General features: G+C 39.0%; 1 protein-coding gene across 2 annotated transcripts in view; it reads right to left on the reverse strand.

Moving 5' to 3' along the window:
- Window positions 1-13,226: 13,226 nt before the first annotated feature.
- VEZT (vezatin, adherens junctions transmembrane protein) overlaps window positions 13,227-25,361 on the reverse strand; it is a 58,841-nt gene continuing 46,706 nt past the window's right edge. For both annotated transcript variants that reach the window (XM_074163798.1, XM_074163806.1), the window contains 3 exons: window positions 20,094-20,194; window positions 18,628-18,835; window positions 13,227-14,694 (listed from right to left, as the gene is read on the reverse strand). In XM_074163798.1, the coding sequence (XP_074019899.1) occupies window positions 14,114-14,694; window positions 18,628-18,835; window positions 20,094-20,194 (890 nt within the window). In that variant the 3' untranslated portion in view covers window positions 13,227-14,113. The remainder of the gene's footprint in view (window positions 14,695-18,627; window positions 18,836-20,093; window positions 20,195-25,361) is intronic.

Below are 25,361 nucleotides of genomic sequence, written 5' to 3' on the forward strand. Positions count from 1 at the left end.
CAGTATGCTGTGTCTTGAAATCTTGGAGGGACTAGAAAAATATGAGTTTTATTTTTTAATTTCTTAAATGAAATAAAATATTTCATATAACAAAGTCATGAAAGGTGAAAGCTGTAAGCTGTAGTAAGGTTTTCAGTCAGGCTACCTAACAACCTTCTTTGTTTCTCAACCTATCATCTTCAATTAGAATAAGAGGTTGCTCTTGCCAATTCTGCATTTTATTTTTTGTTCTCTTCTTTGGCAGTTGTACATTCAAGGAAAGCTACTCTTTGCCAACTACATTTTCAATGGGTATGGCAAGTCAACTAAAGACCTTCAAAAACAAATAGCTAATACAAGGAGCGATTATCACATGGGTTATTGTCTTCCAAGTGATTTCAAGTTCAGGTATTTTACTTTCTGTCATCAAGGTTTTTAATCACTTCATTCTGAGACCTTTGGCTTCTTTGTTCTGTTCCTTAAGTATAAAGCACTGTGACTCCAAGCAGCAAGTACAGCAGTCTCAATATCAAAGCATTTGCACTTTTTGGTGTGCTTACAAGTTCTCCATCCTGTATATTCCTTCTTGTCCCATTCAGCAGTTAGGACTGTGTAGCTGCTGAGCAACAGAATCGTTTTGAGCCAATCCTGCCAGTTACCGGCAATAAGGAAATAAGAAAACAGAGGTGAAGGTCCTGGGCACATCCATTTCTTTTGTGTGTGTCTGACTAAGACTTGTTTTATGGGCTGTTATATTTACATTTTGGCACTATCCATAAAAATTTAATTGCAAATAAAGGACCAGTTACTTTAGTCACGTGTCTTCTAGCAACTAGCTTCTTCATTTAATTAATAAATAGCTGCAGGGAAGCTTTAGAAGCATAACCTGGAGAAACAGCAGCAGATGGTCAAATACTTCACAGCTGCACGCTGAGGATGCAGCTCATGGAGGGAGAAGTCCCAGGAGCTAAAGCACATGCTGCAACAGTTAGCTCTCATGTAGAAGTTTCCAGAGCAGAAACAAAGACAGGCAGAAAGGGGAAATAATTGCAACTCTGGCAATGTATTTATTACATAGCTCTTGGGAACCGTATCATTATTTGTAATTTAGTGGTGCTGCAAACCAGTAATCAAACCTGAACTTCTGAATGCCTGCTATGAATGCAAAGGCCGCTGCATTCTACTACTGATTTAACCAATACATCTTGCAGGGTGTGACGACGACGATGATCTATTAAACTACTGTTAATAGCTGAGAAGCAGATGACAGCAGTGACAGAAAAGAACAACACAGGAGATAGCCCAAAATGAAGCGTGCGGTCTTTTGCTGAGCTGCTCTTAGCTAGCTTTGAGAGGTCACGGAAAGTCTGTTGCTTTCTTGTATTTCTTCTTAGCCTAGCAAAAAAACGTATGTCACTTATATTGAACAAGAGCTGAAACCAGCCCATATTATATCTGTAGTCCATTCTTCTCTGAAGGAAGCTTTTCACTTCACGTGTACACAAAACAATTACTGGAGTGGTAGATAAGTCAGGGATTAAATATGACAGGTAATTAACAGTAGTGTTTCCAAATGCATTAATTACTACACACACCGTGCTTTCCCTCCAAGTCAGCGGCAAGCTTTCTTGATTGCAGTCAGGACGGATTAGCTTTAGGCTGAGTGTTTTTGCAAATGCTTCTCTGAGCGACTGGAAAGGCTGCACTGGCCTGTGGAATTCCCTGTGATGGTTCTTCTCTATGCTAGAATTTCTCTAAATATTTCCCACTGTGGCATCATCCCTAAATGCAGCTTTAGAAGGAAATGTATGCGGATGCACAGATGGGCATCTGCCTAACCTAAATCTAACTGATGTCACACATGGCCAGAGCCAGTGTGGTTATTCTACATGTGTGTGTTCTGCTCCTTGCTACCACAGCACCATGACAACAAACCCTTACATGCTACCACCGGGACATTACACAAGGTTCTTTCATGCACAGGCTGTGAGCACATGAGCAGGTACAACTGGGGCCACAAAACCAGTCTTATGGAAGGAGAGGGTGATGAAGAGTCTGAGAGAAAACCAAGCCTGGGTGGCATAGCTATTTCCATATACACTACTGTAATTATATAGGTGGTGCTAAAGATGTGATTAATTTCATCCTTCAGTAAGTGTCTGATTACAGATAAAAGAGTAGGTTCCCCAAAAGTGGATGCTCCTGGTATTTTCCCTCTTGCCAGCTGATCTCCCAATCTCAAAAATTGCCAAACACTTAACACATAGGTGCATGTGCATGTTCTTCTCACTTTATTTCAGTACCTTGGGTACTGAAGTACTCTGAACTCTTTCCTCCTGCATACCATGCAGATAATATTGAGAGTATGGCTGTAGGTCAAGAGAGATCCTGCACTGCTAAATGGGGGTTAGCATCAGCAAAACACTGGAAATCTTGCTTTTCACTGGGAGGATAAAAGAAGCACTATTCTTTCTCTATCTGTTTATGGAGTACTATCCTGGGAGACAGCATTTTCTTGTTTGTAAATCGGCTGTTTCTTTCATTTCTTTTCCTCTTCATCTACCTGGAAGACGAGTTAAGCATGGAGATAGCATAGAGAACTGACTGGCTTAAGTTGAAAGCCACATTTCTAGAAATAGAGTGCCCTCTTCCAAATCTCTCCTCAAAACTTGCTTCACTAAGGAAGACCACAGGTTTCTTAGCATATGTCACCAGGAACATGAGAATCCATAAGAATTATGGACTTTATATCTCAGTACATCTTTTTGCGTATCTTGTCCATCTTGTATCATGGGTATCCTATTCTAGGCTGCTTCTTCACTACCTTATAAAAGTATGGACTATGCTGCAAAATAACTCTAGAGAAGCTTAATACACTAGACCAGTAGTAGCAGTAAAACTGATTACATGTTGGGATCAGTGGAACAACATAATAAAAGTCTGAATGACTGGCTGTTTAGGACTGGTCTGGCTCCACCTCAGCCAGACCTGCTACACTAGACCAGGTTACCTGATACGGTGTTAGTATTTCCAATAGGAAGCAGCACAGTAGAAGGATGAGAAGAACAGGTTTTAATGAGAGAAAGGAGAAATACAGCGATACAGCTGATACAAAAAGTACACAATGTAACACAAGTGTCTAATAAATTAGCAGAGAACTTGAGAAACAGGAAGAAAGTTTCAGATGGTTGAAGAAAGAGGCTTGCTCAAAAAGATACAATCTTAAGTCTTCGTAGATATATATACATTCTTGGCAGTATAGGAAATGTACAGTTCTTACATAGAAAATATTGACTGTCTGAAGTGGTAGTATCAATTCCTGAAGAATATTTGCATATGGTACATTATGAAGAATACACACAGGGAATTTAGCATTCAAAAAATCTCCAAGTAAAGGAAAACATTACGGACCCCTCTTGGTAGACAGGCTTCTCCTTCTAACAGTAGCAATTGGATCTGTTCAGTATTCCATATGAAAACAAACAAACAAACCAACCTGGAAATAGCAAAGAATAAGCAAGACCTTATGTACTGAACAACAAATTATGCACTGATTAGGCAGCAAGATTCAATACATAAGAATAAATACTCCTGCCTCACCAAGCTTCCTCTTGCCTTTCAAAATCAAATTATTTTCTTTCTTCCACAGTCATCTCTAAGCTTTCCTTCCTGGGGATATGAATTAGGTGAGAGTGGGTCATATCTAAGTAAGAAGAGCAGTCAGCAGCTGTTAACCTTAAAACCAATACAGGGGGAGAGGTGTGCATCAGCCACAGCTCCTAACATCAGCACAACACAGCCTTTGCTCTGGTAATAAAGGTTAAGCATTATGAGGGAGCCACAACACTTCAGATATAAGGAGCCGGTCTGTACTGTTGCCACTATTTTGGCACTTTCGAAGCGTGCAGGGAAAGTCTGTTTCTTAGGAGTCATACAGCTAGACAAGCAGAAGACACCTCCTGCAGAGCGCCTAAGCCCAGTTCCTAGGTTAAAGATCTACCTGTGACCAATCTCCACAACCGACATGTTATTCTCTTCCTAAAGCCCCACCTACCCGGCCATTTATGTGACAATAAAAGGGATTTTGGTAATAGTTGCCACATGGCTGCACAGCATACAGTTCTCTGAAAGGTGATGGGAAGGTGCAAGTGGAAGCATAAGACACAAAAAACCATTCTTGCTTCAGTCATCACTTATTTAGACAAGAGTAACCAGTGTTCATTACTAAAGTGCTTGTACTAATGAGCCAGCGAAATATACTGCAGAAACAAACTATTGCCAGGATTGCTTAAAATGAATTTAATCTTCAGGATGAAAGAGATATTATAAATAAACTTCTGTATAAAAGATCAAACAAAGTGCTGATGCAGCATTTATGCATCCCTGTAAAAGCATTCCCTATTCCATTTAATTATTCCTAATTGAAGGATGGATAAGCCACATCCACGCCACGTAGGCAGCTGTCAGGGACACAGGATAAGGAGAAAAAGCAATACATGCAGTAGTGAGGCAGAATTTTACTACAGATGCTGAAGAAACGATAGCAACCAAAAAGACTTTGAAAGCAATTAGCATTACAGTTGAGAAAACTACTTCTGAAACTGGGGAAACCCAGCCAAAAATTTTAAAAAAATGGCTTAAACATGATGCTGGTGATGCACATCATCAAACATGTAAAAAAGACTTTAGGTCCTGATTCATATCCATGGGAAAGAGGAAGAAGGTAGAGTGGGAAAGTAAGAAGAAGAGAAATAAAATGGTTTGGGAAAATATCACAGGCAAGAAACCCTATCACAAAGAAAGGGCAGAACCCAGGAACGTCTTCCTGCTGCTGCCTACATCCAAGCCAGAACTTTAGTTCTTGGAGCCTTAAAAGGGATAGTCACCAGGCTTCACATCTGATTTAAAGACTTGCTGACCTTTTCAGTGCAGTCAAAGGAAAGAGACTGAAATCATACGGAGCTTAAAGGAAAAGATGTGGAGATTGATTTACATGCAGCTTGATATACCAGCACAGTATTCTGTGGAAACAAAATGTAGATAAAATAGAGGTTTTTAAAGAGCTGCTGAAGACTACCAGTCTGGTGAATGTTTCCTGTCTCCACACTGAAGAGAAATTGTGGATCCTTCCCAGTGTCTGCAGACTTCAGAGTGTATCACATGTGATTTCCCTCTGTAGCCCTGCCAGAAGTCTCCTGCTGCAGTTTGTTCTTTTAAACGTTTCCTCTTGTATTTTAGCCCGCATTTATTAACCAATTAAACAGCAGCTTATCAAGGTTCTTCTCTTTCCCTTCCCTGTGGTTTCCTTGGCAATCTGCGGTGCCATTAGGGCTTGTTTTGGGAAACGCTAAGACTGAGCAGGCAGGAAATGCTGAGGAACATGTATCTGTTTACATGTTTACGACAGGGCAGATCGGGCACACAGGCACCCACAGCAGCTCAGGTGCAAAGCCTCGATAAGAGAAAACAAGGTTAAACAGCTTTTCTAATTAAGGGTGTAAAATCAGTGTGCATTTTAAATACCTCCACATAGCCTGCTTGGTGGAACAGAATCCAGCTCTTTTGCCATTAGATCGTAAGAATTAGGTTTTTGTTTACCTTCTGAGTAAGTAACTGGGAAGTTTGATATAAGAATACCTTTTTACTAGACAAGCCTTTCAATGTGATACCTGGCAATATACATGTAAAATATGAAGAGTGTGTGTGTATATGTGTGTATATATATACAAAACTCACACGAACCCCTCAAATTAATGCTGCTCAACAAAAGCAAAATGGTTCAATTCAGGGGAGATTTAGTAGTATTTGTGTTCTGAAAACACATGCTCTTTGACAGTGAGGAAGGTTTAAGCACAACTGCTAGATCCCAGAGCTTCCAGAGCTCAAGGCTGGGCAGCTGTGGAGCCAAAGCACATTGGCACAGCAGCTGGAGAGCGTGTTTTCGGCCCCTACTGCAGGAAGACACAAGGTTATTTAGGGGAACACAGACTCAGCCATAACTGTGCCATGCTCCTGTTGGAAAGAACAAGGAAAGCTCATGTAATGAGAAATGTGTGTTCAAGGATGAGTCTTGCTGGGGAGACATTACCATCTTACGGCCGTTAAGGAGGGAGTCCTCTGGAAGTGAACACTCTGGAATCCAGGAAGGAATAGGAGGGGCCAGGCTGAAATGGAGGTCAAAGCTCCCTAAAGGAAAGTCAGGACAGACAAGTCACCAGCCCTAAGAATCCTTTTGTTTGTGAGTTTTTGACGGAATGAGGAGCAGCACCTCAGTGGGGGTTCCATCTAACCTGCTGTTTCATAAAATTTAGACAATAGGTTCAGCAACGAAGGGGAGAAGTGGCCAAGTTCTTAAAGAGTTGGCAGAAGAGGAGCTGCTGAGAAGCAGCAGCTGCTGCTGACTGAAGACTGCTAAGAAGGAAGAGAGATACCACTGGAGGAAAGAACAGACCTAGCAAAAACTGGAGCTTTGGAAGATACCTGCAGAGTCATGAAGCCTAGCTCAGCACCCTCATAGTCAGTCATCTCAGTAGAACCCTTCCCAGAAGTGGTCAAACTGGAAGAGCTTCTCCAGCCCCTGTGTGCCCAGGCCCTGTATTTTGCATTAATGTTTAAGCTTCTATTGGAAATATGTTACCTGGTGCATTATAGGATAGTAACCCAGGCGAGAAACAAACAAAAAACACCCCCCCCTCCACAATTGGTTTGTATGGTCTATGAAGAAGAAAGCTGAGAAGGAAAGAAGTTTATGAGTGGGACTGCATATGGCGTGGATGCTGCAGTAGAGGAAGACAGAGACAATAAACCCAAAATCTTTCTGAGGCATCCCGCTCCTGCACAGCACTGCTCCATGATCTCTGCAAGCTCTGCAGACCTCGAGCATACAGGTGCACGCAGGCTATCTGTGAACACTCACGCAAGGACATTAAAAACCTTGAGTACAATGCCATACTGAGCAGTTCAGGAATAGACAGCTTGAACTTGTTTAAATTTGGCCAGCTGTGGCTTTGGATGAAAGATCTGGAGGACAATTCATAGAATTCTGGCTTTTATCCCGTAATACATTTAAAGCCTTTTATTATTATTTTAGAAACACAGATATAAAACATCATAAACAGCCCTCATTTATGGTGCTTCTATTGAGATCAAATGCATGATTCTGTGTTAGTAATGACTACTGAAGATATTAAGCACTAACTTTTCTCTTTTTGTTTATTTAGGAATGGACCTCTTTAATAGCACAAAGTAACGGAAAGCATTGGTCACTCTCTATTTGGAAATTTGAGATTATTTTCTCATCCATACAGCTGGAGCAGGTCAGGAAGCAGTCTTTAAATATTAAGATTCGAGCACAAATCAAGCCAACTAATGACACTTATTTTGGGACATTGTACTAGAATTGCAGTTATTTCTAAAACACAACTGGTGTATTTCAGTAAGATGGAATTACTTATAAAAGCCAATATACACCAAAAGGGCGGTATAAATTTGGGCTACTGTACATTGGTATTTCTGTTTTGATTGTAGTACTCCCCGTTATGGTGTCCACCTTCTGTTTCAGTCCTCAAGTCAACTGGGACAGTCAGTATACATTTCTAGATCTAGTCATTCAGCTGCTGAAGATATAGAAGAGTCAAGCTGTGCTACAAATACACACAAAAATAATTTATGTATTATTTTAAAATCTGAAACTCTTAAGAGTGGTGGTAAAGGGAGGGGACTGTGGGTGTCACAGGGACCAGAAAGGTCAAAAGAAAAACACACGCATGATAATTTCAGTTTTACTGGCAGTACTAAACAGCTCTTACAGGCTCTATGGAGTAAGACAAAGCAGGTTTGGGGCAGCCTAGGCCTGAAGAACAAAAAAAAAAATAATGGAGGAGTCAAAATGAGTGAGGAAAATACCGAGTGGCATCATCCTCAATCAACAGAAAATATGGAGATGAAGGAAGCGACATACAGAGTTGCGTTTATCTCACTTCAGTACAGACACTAATGATGTCAACTCACAGCATGTAAACATTAATTCAAAGTGATTTAAATTTGGGCTATGGCATTCCTCCGCATCACCCAGGCATGTATTCCCTCCTGCGCCCCTGAGATGCTACTAGTGCTCTTTCAACCACCCGATGAATTAGTTCAGGGAGCCAGGTGAAAGTTAAAGCAGTGGTGCATTTTCAGCCAGATCCGCATCCTAAATCACTGTGTGGTTACAAAAGCCAGCCTAAAGGAGGGACTGAGATTGCAGGGCCGTGTCAGACGGCAGCCTGGACCTGGATTGGTTTAAGCTGCTGTAGAACTGCATCCCCTAAAGCAAACTGTCCGTGAGGATTTAAGATTTAAAGCTGAGCAGGTATGAAGGTCAAAAATATACTGATTATGTGAAAGTATTCAATTTTTGGTCCTATTCAACCCTTTTAAAATAAGCCATTTTGTAACAGAGAAACAAACCCTTTTTCCTCATCTACTAAATTATAGTCACTTCTTCAGAATCCTGTCTTCAACTCAGAAAGGGTAAAATGGGCTAACAGAGCATTCAAGTTGTTGGATCAAATTTTATTCTGACAAATCCGCAAATAACAAATGAGATGGCAGTGTGAAAGGTGAGGCAGAATATCATGAAGAGTTACATACTGATCTGTACCTCAAATTATATTGCTGTGTCCGTCTACAAAGCAAAGTTCACGGTAGGTAGATTTTACCCCTGCTTATGACCATGTCTTATTATCACAGTTACAGTACCATTACCACTTACCTGATAACTGCACAAATTTCCAAGTAAAATAAATCAAAGTGTATTTTTTGGCATTTAAAATTCAAGGTGGTAAAATAAAAACATATGCAGGAGGAAATTAAATATCATGAGAATATGAACAAAGCACACCTCCAAGCATTTTAAAAATTAGCCACAGAAGCCTTCAGTTTGATCCCTGATACTCATATATCCATATTCTTGTGTGATAATATACTTTGTGATACATGTTTATTCATCAGAGATCGGAACAGCTCTGAAAAGTCAAGCTGAAGTTTAAACAAGTGTTGTTTGGCTTCTTTAGTTTGTGTTAGACCAGGTGGCAGCTGTTGGAAGATTTAACAACTTTTTGTTTTGTTAGCAAAGAAAAACATCATCCAGCCAAATCCTGCTGACAGTGAATAAATATTTCTCCTCCATTAAACCAAATATTTTCATTTGTCATCCTAATAGCTAGGGGTAAAAGATCTGAAAAGATTTTTTTCCTATATGGAGTCAAATATATTTGAATGGTTCAGTGTTTTATCGGAGGTGATTATTACTCCATACTCAGCACTGCTAAGGTTCCGTCTGGAGTACTGTACCACACTTGGGTCACTACACTTCAAAAACTGGACAGATTTCTACCAAAAGGTGGAAAACATGACCTCTGTGGAAGGACTGAGAGAAGTGGGTTTGCTCAGTTTAAAAAAAAAGAAAATTAAAAACATCATTGAGAAATCTTCTAGTTTGTAAAATACTGCAATAAAGATGAGTGCATACTGGCACTGGGACTAGTAATAATTGACCAAACATGAGATTGAACAAATTTATGGAGGAGAACTCCATCGGGACCTGTTAAACTGACGGCCACCACCACTGGCTCAAGAAGTCCTTGAGCCACAAATTGTTGGGGAGTAGCCTGAGGAAACATCACTACATCTCCCTTTTCTCATACCCTCCCCTCAGCATCTGCTATTACGCCCTGTCACGGACAAGATCCCAGAGTAGCCTGACCTTTTACACTGACCAAGTGCCTTTCTCCCACTCAGACAGCGTGAAAACCTGTTAATTCTAAAGAGTAATTAGCCCTGGGAACAAGCCGCTTGCAGAACAACAGCAGCCCTTCACTAAATACTTTAAAGAACAAGGGCAGTTTACTATACTTGACCCTTTGCTTCTGTTAAAAAAAAAGGCAAAAAAATGAAAAAAGGGATAGACTACAAAATTATAAAGCTCAGCGTGGGCCAACAACTCTACACATTCCACTATTTAGATGTTTTTTTACTAGCAAAGAAGTTAATAAGACAGTTGGAAATTCTACACTTCAGATACACATAAAATTTCCAGTCCTGTACACAAACAGCTGGGTCACACAGAGAAAGGTGTGCTCAGGACAAAGTCTGAAACCTCAGTAAAACTGGCTGCTCTACCAGATTTCATCGTGTATTTAGCTAACTAAGTGCAAGATCCAGTGATGTCTAGTAATGCTCTGTCAGGAGTAAAACTGTCTCATTACTGCAACCGATAGCAGAAGCCTTCATATTTGTGAATCTTGCTTATAGCTGACACAGGCACATTTGACTCCATTTGAAAGTTTCTTGATTATCTGTAGTTCTCAAAATTTGCTTCCATTACACCACTCTTTCATTTCTGTCATGAAGACATACACTTTAAGGAAGAGGAGACAAGTAATCTTTTTATCATAGATCTTTGTCCACATTTAAGTCTTTACCTAGATCTTTAGCTGTAAAGTTAAGTGACATAAAACATGCAGTGTTAGATCGCAATCTGACCTAAGAAGCAAATACTGCCTTTGGAGAGCCTTCTGGGTAGGTCAGGAGGAAAAGAAATTATTTAACCCTATATAATTACTTGCTTCTTTACATCTTCACAGAGCTGCTAATTGAAAATGAATGGGGAAAATGTATTTATTGTTAGCTCTGCTCTCCGCAAAGAATTTTGGCTGTTGATATCCTTTGGCATAACCCGTTATTTAGAGTGGATTTCCTGATTAACATGTTTCCAAAAGTTACAAAGCTCTAAGAAGTAAATGTTCTGTTTTCACAAAAATCCCTATCTAGGGTAATGAGCCAAAGAACACAGGACAGTTCTCAGACCTCGACATGCTCAATATATTAACACAATGCTTTAGCGCTAATGCACACTTCAGTGTGTTCATATATATTATTTTAAATGCAACAATAAATTATGATTGCCAAGAAACCTGTCAGCAGATTTACAGCATATATGCACAGTACTTTCAAAGGACATAATTATGAGGAAATCTGGATTATAACAGACTATTTGCATGTAGATGGGACCTGGTTATCAAGTCAAGAGAAGCCATGCTTTGTGTGCTGTACAATGTTAGCCATATTTTTCTGGAGGGAGAACATTAAATAAATCAAAATAAATGACCTGATGGCTGTTATATATAGATGTGATGAGAGGCAGAGAAAGCAAGTGAGCCCAGGTGTTCATGCGTGCAGCTTCTAAGACTGCATTAAGTAAGACCATGAAAATCAGTTAAATTGCTTGTAGAAAATCTATTTGTTCAAAGCAGGATCAGAATCTGCTCCAAAAAGTCATCCTTTGATCATACCCATGTCTAATGTCAAGGCTGTAATTTCACACTACACCGTTTTTGCCAATAATGTAAATGTGAGCAATCCCGAGTCTCACGCCAGCAACACAGTGTGTGCTGATACTGCTGTGTGGAGGTAAATGCTGTAAACTGCATCACTGCAGTAAGAACGGTAAGAAGTAAGCCCTAAAAAGGGTGGATTTTTCACCCAAGTGGGCTCATGAGCTGCTTTATAACATGGCCACAAAAACCTGTGTTGACCCAACTGATGGGTGAAAATGAACAACTACTGACGAGTGGAGTTTCTTAAGTTTCTTGGTTTCACCACCAAGACCAGCCTAATATAAAACTAGGTCCCAAGTCAGCTGCCAAAGTAGATTCTCCAGGTCTTTTACTAAGGACTGCGGCAAAGGAATAAAGAGCTAGCAACTTCTATAAATGTGAAATCTCAAACCTATTTTAGTAGCACTGCAAAGCACTCAGGCTACTACTGACTTCACCCAAAACCGTGAGGACAGTGATAATTCATATCCTAAATATGATGATTTTTCCAGATTGGTATCATAGCCATACACATTCATAAACTAAGATTTGGATCCCATGGGAAAAGTTCAGAAGTATCATTTCTGGGATACACAACATCAGATCATGAGGTGCTGGTGGATGAGCTAATGGAAAAGTATTTATGGAACATACATTTAGGCAGTCAGAACAATTAGCTAGGAACAAAAAATATCTGGGCACTTTGTGAACGCAAGGATCTCAAGTCAAGGATGAGGAAGACTTCTTTAGAAGCATGGACAATGCTTCAAACACAATTTATCCAAAGCAATTGTTCTAGATAAAAAAAATTGCTTACCACAGAGAAAATAAAATAGTGTTTCATCATCTTAGCCTAACCTTTACAGGTCACAGAAGAATATACTCTACCACTAAGAGGAGACTTAGCTTCTGAATACACTGTGAGAAGCATCTTTTTTTTTTTTAACGAGTTCCCCAAGACACCATCCATTCAACTTCCAGTCACTTACACAAAATTAAGGGCACAGAACACAGTGTTACTGGTTAATGAACGATGGCAAAACATTCTCTTCCCAAAATCTGTGTGTGAGGGAGAAGACAGGCATTTATTATATCATGAGAGAACAGTGTAAGTCACATACTCCCTTCTCTATCAATTGATATTTACCTCTTCACAGTCTGTGGAAAAAATCCACACATTTAGCAGCATTAATAAAAAATCAGTAGTAAAAAGAGAGGGAGGTTGAAAGAAAGCACTTGTTTTCTGACATACGGTCAAGAGTTCCACCCTAACCTGCTGACCTTTGTTATCTTCCCACTTGTCATGAAAGCATCCTAGGAAAGATATTCCTCCGAACCACTTGCATCTAACATACCCTTTATTCTACAGAATCAGCAAGAGGCAATAAATACCCTCAGTAACTGGTGAGATGTTTTGTGACTGGAAATGTACCCAGGTCCAAGTAGAGTATTCCATACAGAGAGGCGGCTCTCTTGCCATCAGAGACATGAGACCTTTGCTCCGTTTTGTGCCAGAGAGCAAAAGGAAGAGAAGGCAGCAAAACCTCAACCAGCCCCTCTGTGAGGTGAGCAGCAGTTTGCTGCTCCTTGTAACACCACCACAGAGTAAAAAACAACCCCCAGATAACCTCATACCAAACACCCAGACTCTGGCGTCGACTAAGTTACAAGATAGACCTTAGAAAATACACAGTTCTTGTTCTCTCACCGATTCTTACTCACACAGGCTATAGTTGTGATCTACAGAAAAATTAAAGAACATTAGGGAAAAGCAAGTATGCCGTTTAAACAAAATACTGTATGTTGTTAAGATAAGCACTCAGATAACTTTGCTTTAAGAAAATTAGTTTAGGACATAACCAAAGATGTACAATCAATCGTTATATCAAATCAAACATTATATTAAGGTTCAATTTACAAAAGGTTAACAAATAATTAATAGCTGTTTTAATAAATAGGTATTTACTTCTCATCTATTATCAATCCAACAGATAGCTTCTAGCTGTCTATAGTACTTTCTACTGATGTGCTTATAAACTTCCCTAACATATACTACACATTTCTCTAACATGAATTACAACATCTAGGAATCATTTATTAACCCTTCATAAAATTCTAACTAAACCTTAATATGAAGCATGACTAACTTTATTCTATTTCAACCCCGTACCCCAGGACACATCAAATACTAGCTCTTTCAAGTTTTTATTTAAAATTCTACATTTTAGTTGGGAGCCACATCACTAGCCACAGAATCACAAATGCCTACGGTGGCTTAGCCAACACGCTGCAGACACAAGAAGTGAAATGAAAGTGGTGGGGGAAGATCACAGGGAACAGTTCAGGTTCTTCCAAAAGAAATGTCCTGGCTTTTTTGTTAGAACAAACATTGATACCATAACAGAATTAGAGAGCAAAAAAATGGAGTCTATTGTAATTCAAGACATTGTTTTTCCTTCTTTTTAGAAAAAACCCTGCCACAATACATTATAATATAAATAAATAAAACAAAAACTACAAAGGTAAATTCCAAAACCCACCACTAGGATCTTAAAAAGGCAACAGCCAACTATTTCTTGGATGCAGCCTAAACTTCTCTTACCTGCAAATTTTCAATATACTTAGAAGTCCTATTTAGTGTATCAAACTTAGGGAACAAGATGTGTTATATTTAGGTCTCCTTTTTTTCCATCCAGTATTTTCATTTTCAAACCCCCACCTTAGTTTTTTCCATCAAATTGCCTGCCGTTGGTTTAACAAAGTTCAGCTCAGACTTATACTTTTCCTTCACTTTCAGAGCTTCTACCTTCATTCTCACGGTCCTCCACAAGGTCTTCATGCTCCTCTGTCTTCTCTTCCTCTTCCTCCTCCTCCTCCTCCTCATCTCCAAAAGTCTCTTCTTGCATTGTAGTAAAAGAGAAAGACCTGGCAGCAACTTGTGCAGCCAGACCAGATGCGAAGTTTAAATCTGTTGATATGTGGAGCTGGGCCAGCCTATGCTTGATTTTTGAATGTAATACATCCTTAGAGGGAGACTGTGAAACCTCCACTCCATCCATATCATTTGGCTTGAGTTCTTCAACTTCCCTTTCGTGCTGGTAACACACTCTTTCTTCAGCCCCTGTAGAATTACCTTCTTCAGTAGTACTGTCTTTGTTTTTCTCCACCTCAGGATCTTCATACAAATATTCTGTCCTGCTTTTATCAGCAACATTCACTTTTGGATTAGAGTCTTTTTCTTCTGATTTATCACAACTTTGGCTGCAGTCCTGCTTTTCTGTATCTGAATTCATATGTGATTCCAAATTATTTAGTAGCTTCAGTGGTTCTACAGGAGACAAGGGTTTCACTGCAGCTTAAAAAGGGGGAAAAAAAAAAAAAGATAACTAAAAGCAAGCTGCTATATAGAAATAATTTATTTGTGTCTGAAAAGATGCAAGACTGTAAAGGGTCAAAATGGCTTTAAAAAAACCCAAAACAACAGAAATAAAAAACACAATCAAGCAAAACTTAAAATAAAAGTGTTTTCTAATCACAAAGCTGAAGTGAAATGTGATAGCTACTTGTTGCAACTACTGCTTAAAATCTGTGATGTAAAGAGAGCACAAAATTGGTGATGTTTAAAACCAACATCAAACACAAGCAATGCATTCAATGTTAAAAACAAGTAAAACTACTGCACTGTATACAGATTTGAACTGTCTTCATTTTAAAGAACAGTTTACCTAATCCAATAAAGACAGCTGTTACATGAAAAAGTCCTTATAGGCAATATCTGATCTCATACATCACGACATACAAATACAACATGTATTCATACAGTCAGGTAAGGTGTCCTCACAAATAAAGTGTGGTTTAATTTAGCCTCTCTTGAAGTTAGTAGCAGCAGCGAGTCCCATTGCCAGCAACGGGATGCTTGCCAGGAAGTCTCTCCTCCCAGTGTTAAGGGTTAGTATAACTCGGTACAATCACTTCTTGAAGAACAGACGTCTTTCTTTTTAAGAAAACGATATAATGTCCATTTCCAAGTAACAGATTCCCTAAACTGCAGTAGCTCCATTAGAGTAGCAGCACGAACATAAATGAGAGCGGCAACAGCAGATTCCCAAGTGGCATTTCCCTTTCTAATTCCATTCTGCCTTTACCCCTGTAAGCAGAGATGAAAATAACTCCGGGAAATATACAAACTTTTCACGGGAAACAAAATTTACGGTATTAGGATTTTTCCATTGCATCCTATTTCAGTAATATTTACTTTAGCTAGCTGAAGGCAGGCGCATCATTCTGGTTGTCACACTGATAATTATTGTCATTAGCACACTGAAAGACTGTGACTTCGAATTTGTATTGTATTGTTTATTTTAAAACCTTATATAACACCAAAGGAGCACTGCACCAGACTCATCTCAATTGTTAACGGGGTAGTTCTTTCCCCATCTTGTATAAAACATGCTGCTGCTTATTTCTGCCCATTTGCTTGAAAAGGCAGGAATATGCACGGTAATCTTATCATATGGGAGGAAACTTCTTGCCTACTTCCTCCAGAGAATATTTCCAAAGCCAAAATTTTTTCGAAAAATGAATAGATACTTCAGATTGGTAGCTGGCCAATTTGCTGAGTTGATTAGTTAATAAGCAAGGTGGAATTCATCAATTCTCAGAGTGTAGCTTTCCAAAACAGAGAAATTGCTGTGTAAGAAGTGTTGTATGGACAGGGTGGGAGAAGGGGAAACAGCTGGGTACAACACAATCACTGACAGAATGAACTTTTCAATGGGGGGAGAGGTTAGGGGAAGGGCTAGGAGTGATTTTGCACCAGAAAAAAGTTGTTTTACAATGTTTGACAAATTAAAACAAAGCCACTAACAACTTCACAGGCCTCTTCAAAAGCACTTCCATTTTATTGGCTCAACAGGGTGCCAAAGGACTAAAAATATAAGCTCACCTACACTCCCATAAATTACCTTCTGCCCAGACTGTAAGCAGAATTACCATGGTGCTGGGCCTGGTCAAGTTTGCTTTGGTCTGGTGCTCTGATAAAATGATGCTTTTCTTCTAGTCAACCTGTCGTCTCCAGTTGACTTCATACTGTGTTCTTTAGACGTATCAACTTGTTTGGAGCTGACCTCTCTATGTGGAAGCCCTCACCAGCCCCTCCTTCAACCAACAAAAAACCCTAAGAAATCAGAACGGCTTGCTGGGTGCTTTGACTAACAGATTAAAGCCTTTGAATATTCCAGGATCTTTTTTCACAATAACGACAAGTTAGGAAAACACAGGATTTCTGGAATATAATTGTCCTGTAAAAGCAAAATTTAAGAGGCTATGGAAAAGTGTAATGTCACAGCCATCCGTAGGCTTGGGCCAACAGAGACAAAAATACGAACCTTTCTGGGTTTAAATTTTCAAGATAAAGCAAGCCACAAATGTGGAAAGCACAGCTCACAAAAATGTTTCTTTAAGGAATGACTCGTCCCCATGGATAAATTAAAGTGTGCAGCTCTAATATGCCAGGGTCCATTATGTCATATTTAACTGTCTTGTGTTTCTTTTGAAGAAGTAATGAAGAAATTCCTTAAAAACCAGTAGAAGATGTTATGTCTGCTGGCCGTATCAGTCTTTAAGATTAGATGCATGCAGCGTCTGAGCCAAAAGGAGACAATATTAATTACTTTCATGAACCACCGTCATGTTTTCCAGTTTTGTACAGGATGGAAGTAATCAATGATTAGCCCTAGGCAGCTGGAGGAAATCAGACTTTCCTCCCTCTCCACCACTGAATCTCTAATCCTAAAACAATATAATATCTATACATGGAAAGGAAAGGAACCAACATGAGCCACAAAGGCTTTCAGGTGAACAGTTACGGAAGACTACAGGAGTCAGCTGACTCTTTCCAGCTACGGCCACAAATGGCCTGAGGATTTACTGATGTGAACAGCTATCAGCTACTAACCCAGATAAGGAAATAACCCATGCAAGAGCTCCTGACAAGAACTCTTTCTGCAGAAATCACTAGATCTGTCAAGACTTGATCCAGAGGTAGGATCCCTTCCTTCTCCCTTCAACAGAAAGGAAAGGAAGACTTGAAGAGATTTATGTGAAGAGCTGTGTGGTGTTGCATCTAACACCAGAAGGATAATACAGAAATCCTACTTTTGAGCAGACTCTGATGCAATCTGATGTCTTAGGGTTTTTTAACTCGATCAGGAGAGAACTCAATAGCAATGGCCAAGTGATTTCTTTTAACATAGTTGCAGCTAAATGGACAAAAAGAAGCAAGTTGTAAAGAACAGATGTTTTTGTGGGTTTTATGTCAAAAGAAACAGTGTCATAAATAGGTATGTTCTGTTACAATCCACTGTCTTTTTTTTTGGTAGACACTGGCAGAGGCAGAATCCTTGGATACATTGCCAGACTTGAGGGTTGTTTTTTGTAACTTAGAACTGAATTTTTTAGAGGGCTTTTTCTAACCTGTTTTTAAGAGGAAGGAATGAAAATGGGAAAAAGAAGCAAAAAAGGAAAAGAAAAACCACTGCCAATTTTAAAGAAAGTACATCAAACAGCTCAAGCAGTGAAAAGAATGAAGTTGTATTCAGTCTTATTGCTGGGACAGAGACAGACTGTTTTGTTGAGGCAAGCAAAACTGTCATATTCCTGCCTTCAAGTGCAAGTGGATGGAGCTACCCAGCAGTCCTCAGAGATAGATAGCAAAGGCTAGTTTGGATGAATTCTTCTTTTTAGTAATTTTTTTCTTTTTTTTTGAAAACATATTCTGTACGCTCACCATCTCATGGAAACATAAGCTAGTCTTACTCTTTTATGAGCCTTTAATATTTCAAAGCCTAGCTCTTCCCTTTAACCTATATATTTTTGTAAGTCTGGGATAATTTCTGATGATTTCTTTAAATTCTGAAAAGTAATTTATTTATGCACCCTGATTAAAATCGTATTTACTGGAAAGCCATGAAAGAAAGTCAGTTCAGTTTGTGTGGTATATAGCCTCACAGTTCTCTTTATGCCGTCTTAAATTTTTGTGTGTTTAATATTTTAGCTCAGTATTGTGTTTAGAGCCAAATTCCCATTTCTCTGATTTCTTCTCAATATATGGTAACACGATTGCTACAAGTAATACAAAGAGATGGAATGGCAAACTAAGGCCCCACAGCTCTACCAAAGGCACTACTATAGCTAAGCACTGTCCGAATTCTAACCTAGTCAGAAGTTGATGGCAAACAGACACCTACCCTTTCTTAGAAAGGAATTAATTTTCAGAAGCAATGCTTACCATGGTCGCTGAATAGCAGCTGTTTCCATTTCTGTCTTTCTATTTCTGAAGCTTTAAATCCCAGTACAGATTTCAATTCTTGTAACACTCTCTTAGATTCCTGTCTCTCTCGTTCTTGTCTCTCTCTTTCTTCCTGGGAAAAGCAGTAAAAATCTTCCCTTTTGTATTCATTCTCCGTATCTGAATAATCAACATATGCTTCCAATTCCTAAAGAAAGAAAGAAAAAAAAATGTTGATCTTCACTGTCAGTGTAGACCCTGTCCCCACAGTCTGATGCACAACCAAGTGATCTCAGCACAAGCCAACCACACTAAAAGGATGGAGCCCTGTTTGAGCAGAGCCAGTGGATCCGACACTGCTCTTAGTCATATTTGTATAATTGCGGAGCACGTCCACTCATTGAAAGTTAACATTGCTGCAGCCACCTGAGATTTACTTTCATACACAAGTATGATCAAGTGATACATCTTGAAAATGGGAATCCTTTCCCGTATAATTACAGGTGGAAATAAGCAATGCTGATGCGGGTTTCTTTCTTTTTTTTTTTTTTTTTTTTTTTTTTTTTAAGATTTTACACCATAAGCAATTCTTCCTCAGTCAAGCATCTTGCTAATTTAACTTACGTAAGTCCTTATTAAGAGGATGTTGAGAATAGCAAACTCCTACTCCAATTTTAACTATATTGGCTTACAAGCATGACAAAACAGAGGTCCCTTTATATTATAAAGACAGCCAGTAAAGTTATTAGTCCTAGCTCTTTGATATGGAAAAAAGTCCGGAGAGAATACACGTGGGGTAGGCTCGGGAGAAGGCAGTGGAGGGACAGAGTAGAGCATGGGTGTTCCAGTCGGCTTTCAGAATGCATCTGCCACTCAGTTCTGGGATGTAAGAGGCCACCCTCTCTTCAGGACAGCCCAACCATCACACACAAGTTCCCCAAACAACACAAAACTGTTCAGTGTCACAGTCTATTTTAGGTATCCAAAAATGCAGAGATTACTCAAACTGAAGACAACTTGGTCTATTCTGGAGCTTGTTCCTTTTACAGCTGTGTCAGTTCATCTAAGAATATGCAAGTAGGACTCTGATTTATATACAGCTTTTTAGCAATCCATATTTTTTTTTCCTATATTATTCTGACTTGTGTTGCTGCTCTCCGTTTGTCACATTTCTATATAATATATATATTTATAATATATATTATATTATATATTTCTAAATTATAAATATATAAGAAGTGGTGAATGCTAGCACTCATTTTTTCAGGATGGGGAGTACCTCCCCATGGAACAGCAAAAGGAATATACATCATTTTTTTCTATAAGTCCAATTATGAAATAGCATTGGCTACCTACTTGATCTGTCTTGGCAAGACAAGAAGGTCACTGCACAAGCAACTGAAAAAGGAATGGATACAGCAAACAAGCCCAAATCATTATTTTAAATGGTCCTATTTTCTTTTTACCTGCTCTTCAGGGATTGGATCTTTGTTTTCTATGTATATGGCAGGCTGTGTTAAAGATACTGCAGTACGCTGTAGGTTGTCACAGGAAACTTCAAGTTTGCCTTTAGGGGGAAAAAAGAAAAGAAAAAACCATCATTCTACACTCAATCTTTGACTCACTCAGGCAGGGTCCAGGCATTTTCATTAGGTAGGACTGGCACACACGAAAAAAATGGTGAGAAAGTTGGTCAGAATACATTGAAACACTGTGTTAGAGAGCACTTAAATAACTTAGCTATTTTGATATAAGCTGGGTCTGACGAAACTTATCTTGAAATACTTCAACTAACAAATCTCAAAATTTTTATAGACTGAAAACCTGCAGGTGGCAAGAAAAATCAGTAAAACCAGAAAAGAAACTTGGTGCCCAAGTTTAAAAAGAGAAGTAAACCAGTAAAATTATAGGCAAATCAGCTTCAAATCATTGGAAAATACTGGAAGAAATAATCAAGCAAAATTTACAGGAAGCTATTTGGAAGGTAGCAAGGAGATAAGTGACAGCCAATGTGGGTTTGTTGAGGACAGAAGATGTCAAATCACTCCAATTTCATTTTCCAATGCAGTAACAGGTCTTATGAATAGAAAGAAGACAAAGACATCCCGCATTTTGTTTTCAGTATGGCTTTGGACACAGTGTCACAACATACTCATAAGCAAAATGCATAGGCCAGGAGAAGCTGCTATAAGGTGCACAGAACAGTGTCTTGGACAATCAGAGTATAGTTACCATTTTCAGACAGGAGCAATATTTTGAGTGAGGATTTGTCTGAAGTCCAATACTCTTTAATATTTCCAATGAGTGAAAGAAAATTGTTTCAGCTCATTAAATCTGCTGACATTGGGATAATCTGCAAGGATACTGAAGGGCACAATTAGAATCAAAAGTAATACCAGAAAATCAGAGATACAGCCCAGGAAGAAGTGGATTTCAGATACAGCAGTTTGGTGATGGTGGCTGCAAATGTTTGTGCTTTGGAATAGTCAAATGCGCAAATATATGACAACTGACTGGGCAGCACTGCTGAGAAGAAGATGTGAGAAGCCTAGCAGTCAACTACACCCTGCAAAAAGCCAAACTACATACTAGTACATATTAACAACAGCACTGACTGTTAGACACACAAAATTACATTTCTACTCTGGCACTGATCAGGTTGTGGATGGAACATAATGCCCAGTCTGGGGCTCCTTTGTACAACAGTACTGTGTATCAACTAGAAGGAATACAGAGGAAAAGAGTGGAAATAATCAGAGGACTAAATAAAGTATAGTCGTCAGGGTAGAGCTGAAGGATACAGAGTCAAGTAGAGAAGACACAAAGAAACATTAGCTGTCTTCAAAAACGTAAGAACTATAAAGAGAAAATGGATTTTCATTGTGGGTGGATCAGAAGTACCGCTTTTAAATTGCAGCACAAGATATTTATATTCAGTGATAACCTTCTATTGGTAATGGAGTTAAGTGCTGGAAGAGATGCCTGGAAATACTGTAAAATGTCTCTAAAGATAGGATTTTAGGAACAACATTTACTCACAAACACTAATTTACCCTTGAGAAGGGAAATGGGCTAGATGACCTCGTCAAGTCCCACCTATCCCCATTTTCAATTTCTAATCTATACATTGAATACTTAGGGATGGTATTCTGAAAGTAAGCAGTTCACATTAATGACAACTTTAGTGGTGCTCAGTTACCTGCTTTTGCAAACAAGGAAAGTATGTAATGCCTTAGTTGCCTGGGCTGGTATAAAGATTTAACATTCCAAAACTATCTAAATGCAAAGTTTAAAAGAAAGGTGAAGGATGTAGTGAAATTTGAAGTGGAAAATTGACATGAGATATTTATTTTATAAATATCAAGTCCCCTTGTCCATTGCATAGCTCTGCCTTGTAATAAAAACATTTTAATAATAATAATGACAGCACCAATAGAAGTGTGCTCCTGAAGGTATGCAGACAAATTTGGAAGAGTATATAGAAGTTACCAATTAAAAGATGGCCTTCCCAAATCAGAGGAGTAAACCAGCTGCACTAACATGTACAGACTGCTCTGTTTGCCACCTATATGGGATGATCCCATTGCTAAGGAAATGCTTCAAGATCATGAATTCACAGTGCTTAACTAAAACTCCTGCTGCAAGGGATCAAAGGACTGCAAGATCCAGGAGCTTGCAGCAGAGTACCACAGCCTTGCTCTAAAAAAGTTGCATACATTTGCGGAGACAGAGACAGTTTGAAAGGAAAAAGGATGGAATTTAAACAGTTTGAGGGATATTGTTTCAAAGATCATTGAAACAACACTGTAACTGGCCATAAAGGGTATTCCATTCTGTAATATTAGCAGCAGGTTACTACATGCTTAAATTGTTGAGGCCTTAAATGGTAAATCAGTTTTATCAGGGTGAAAAAAGGTGAAAGAATAAAGAGAAGATGGCTGAAACTAGCAAACATCTACACGCAGATCAATGCTAGGTAAGTCTATCATTGCCTAATGAATTTACGTCCAGATGAATTCCCCTCAAGGTGCTAAAGCCCCGCTTCTGTCAGGCTCTGTTCTGTGCCTGACGGGATCAGTGACTAATGGCACTGGTTCTAGAAATACACCAAGTCCTGTAAACAAAGCAGCCAAATGGCATTCCCTAAAGAAACCATATAATATAATATACACTAGCATCACCAGCCAGGAAAGGCTGATGGGAGTGTAGGAATGTTCAATCAGTTAGACTTCAAGGCTTTGCTTTGACAGTTGGACATAACAAACTATTTAATGGAGCTGTAAGAAACCTGCTTTGACACAGAATGATTTAGGGCAAGAAGCATGCAGTGCTTGCTGAAGAAGACTCGGCTGTTTGTACAGAAAATAATTAAAGATATGTAAAACTGCTCTAAAAATAAGTGTTAGGCAGCTACATAGGATGCCACAGCTAGGATAGCCCACAGTTCAAAACAGCTCTTTAGTGGTTGGAAACTTTCAACTCCTGGTTCAACACCAGCGCTCTGATGCTGAATGGAACGAGTTCCCAGTTTCTTCCTCTGCGGAGTAACTCAGGCCCTTTGCTGCTGCAACTGCTGAGCTGGCTTCTTTCTACTTCTCGTGGAAGGAAACCTTCCCACGCTGAGAGCAGTAGGAACCAAGAAGGACAAGCTAAGATACATTTTTGCTCAGTATATAAACATGGTAAGAGCAAAACGTAAGCAAACAGTAAATTTAAGTACTGGATACATTCTATATTTACAGATGAAGAAGCAAAAGACTTATTTTGTTTAAATACTGAGCATAATTATGAGATACTGCTAAAAATATTTAACAAATATATACAGCTTTTATGTAATGACACATTTCCTCTCAAAACTGGGGCTCAGCCATCAGAAACAGTTCCCTGTTCAACAGTGCTCATAACTGACATTGAAAATAGTATTCTCACTGCTATACTGGTTGAAGTAGTTAGCTGAACTAAACATCTGTGGCAGCAAAAGTGCTGGGCATCTGCTTAGACACGATGTTTACTACCATGGAGTTCTCACTACAGCTCTTGTCAAAAGATTGATTTGGTTTTGGATAACAGTGCATAAAGACAGGAGAAATATGTACTATATTGTTTCAGCAGGAAGAAGGTATCTTCTTCCAAAGAGCTTTTAGGAAGCATTGGGGAAAAAAAAAAAAAAAGGTAATTTAATGATGTAATTCAGATAATCATGACTGACAGACCAGCTGTTAAGATTTGTAGTAAGACAGCAGAAGAATTATACTTGATTTCATGCACAGCTTGAAAAGGTCAACTCACAGAAGCTGGACTGCTTAGAAATATATCAGGAAAATAAAGATATCAGATAAAAATAGTTTTCAATGACCAACATAATTTAAAAGTAGCTTTTTTAAAAGTAGCTTTTTTTTAAAAGTAAAAGTGAAGTAATTCAGTAAACTTGTTGCAAAATAGAAATTCAACCCCAGCACATTTCCAGGAAAGTCACTGGGCTAAAGTGAAAGCAAAGGATTTTTTTTTTCCCACGCAATCCCTCCCTTCTAGATCCCACACTAAGTTATTTTTGCACTAAACTTAAAAGGGAAGCAAGTTATAATAAAAGTGCCTGCTGTGAAATTTATACACAAAGTAAAAATAAAACTAAAATAACTAAAAATACTATGGCGTGCAGACTAGAAAGAACATTTAAGGAAAGAGGAAAAAAAAGATCAGTGGAACTGCTGGTTGTGGAGGGCACAAACAAAACACAACAGGCCAGCACATGCAAATGTATCAGATGACATCTAATATCCTCACTAGGTTGGTTTAGGCAGCACTGAGAGGGAAGTTGCAAGACTAGACCATCAGGCAAAGTACATGCCAATTTGCTTATACCGTGTCTGGACCTGTGCGGAGCCTGCATTAGGCCTCCCAGTGCTCCCAGTTCTGATGTAAGGATGAACACAGTCAGCTTGCACACCCCTAGGCCCACAGCAATGTTTATCCATCTACTGTATATCCCACCCATATATCATTAAGAGCTTAGCTCACTACAAATTTGGATTTCTGTAGGTAACTTGCTGATATCCCAAGTCATAATTTTCCTAATGCAGTCTCTGTTACCAGCATTATTCAGATGCTGAGCTGTGCCTTACTTTACTTACTTTGCTGTAAGTAAAAAAAGCTCCTGGAAAAAAGAAAGGTTAGAAATTATAGGTTCAACACCATATCAGGAGAGCCTAAATTCTATTACTTCCATTATTTAAGCTAGTTGTGATTCACAAGGAGAACAGCACGGGCAGTACAGGTCACTAAGGGGAGGGACATAAGGCAAAACATTGGGATATGCTGCTCAGTATGACTTTTAAGCACACAGAATATTAGCTCAGTCTCTCTGAGAGAGCAGGTAAATGGCTAATATAGGCTCAATACATCTTCTACAATTTAAAATGTTCCAGGAAATGTCATTGTCAAGGAAGTTTCATGACACCATTGCCATTTCAATTAACTACGTAATTTTTATGCAGTAAATAAATGAAAATCTCGGGGATGATTCATCAAAATCCTACCCCATCACATGGGATTCATCAATCAAAGGCAAAAAGCCACTATTGGTCTACACCTGAAAATGTAACAATCTGACTCCACATGTCTAACAGAGTTAATAGGTTTACATTTTCTGCTGAAAATGAAAAAAGCTTCAAGGTCATCACAATGAAAAAGCCTGACACGTATATGGTTTTCCAAAGTGTACGGTTGTCATACCT

This window comes from Numenius arquata, chromosome 2 (assembly GCF_964106895.1).
Source record: "Numenius arquata chromosome 2, bNumArq3.hap1.1, whole genome shotgun sequence".
NCBI classification, from domain to species: Eukaryota; Metazoa; Chordata; class Aves; order Charadriiformes; family Scolopacidae; genus Numenius; species Numenius arquata.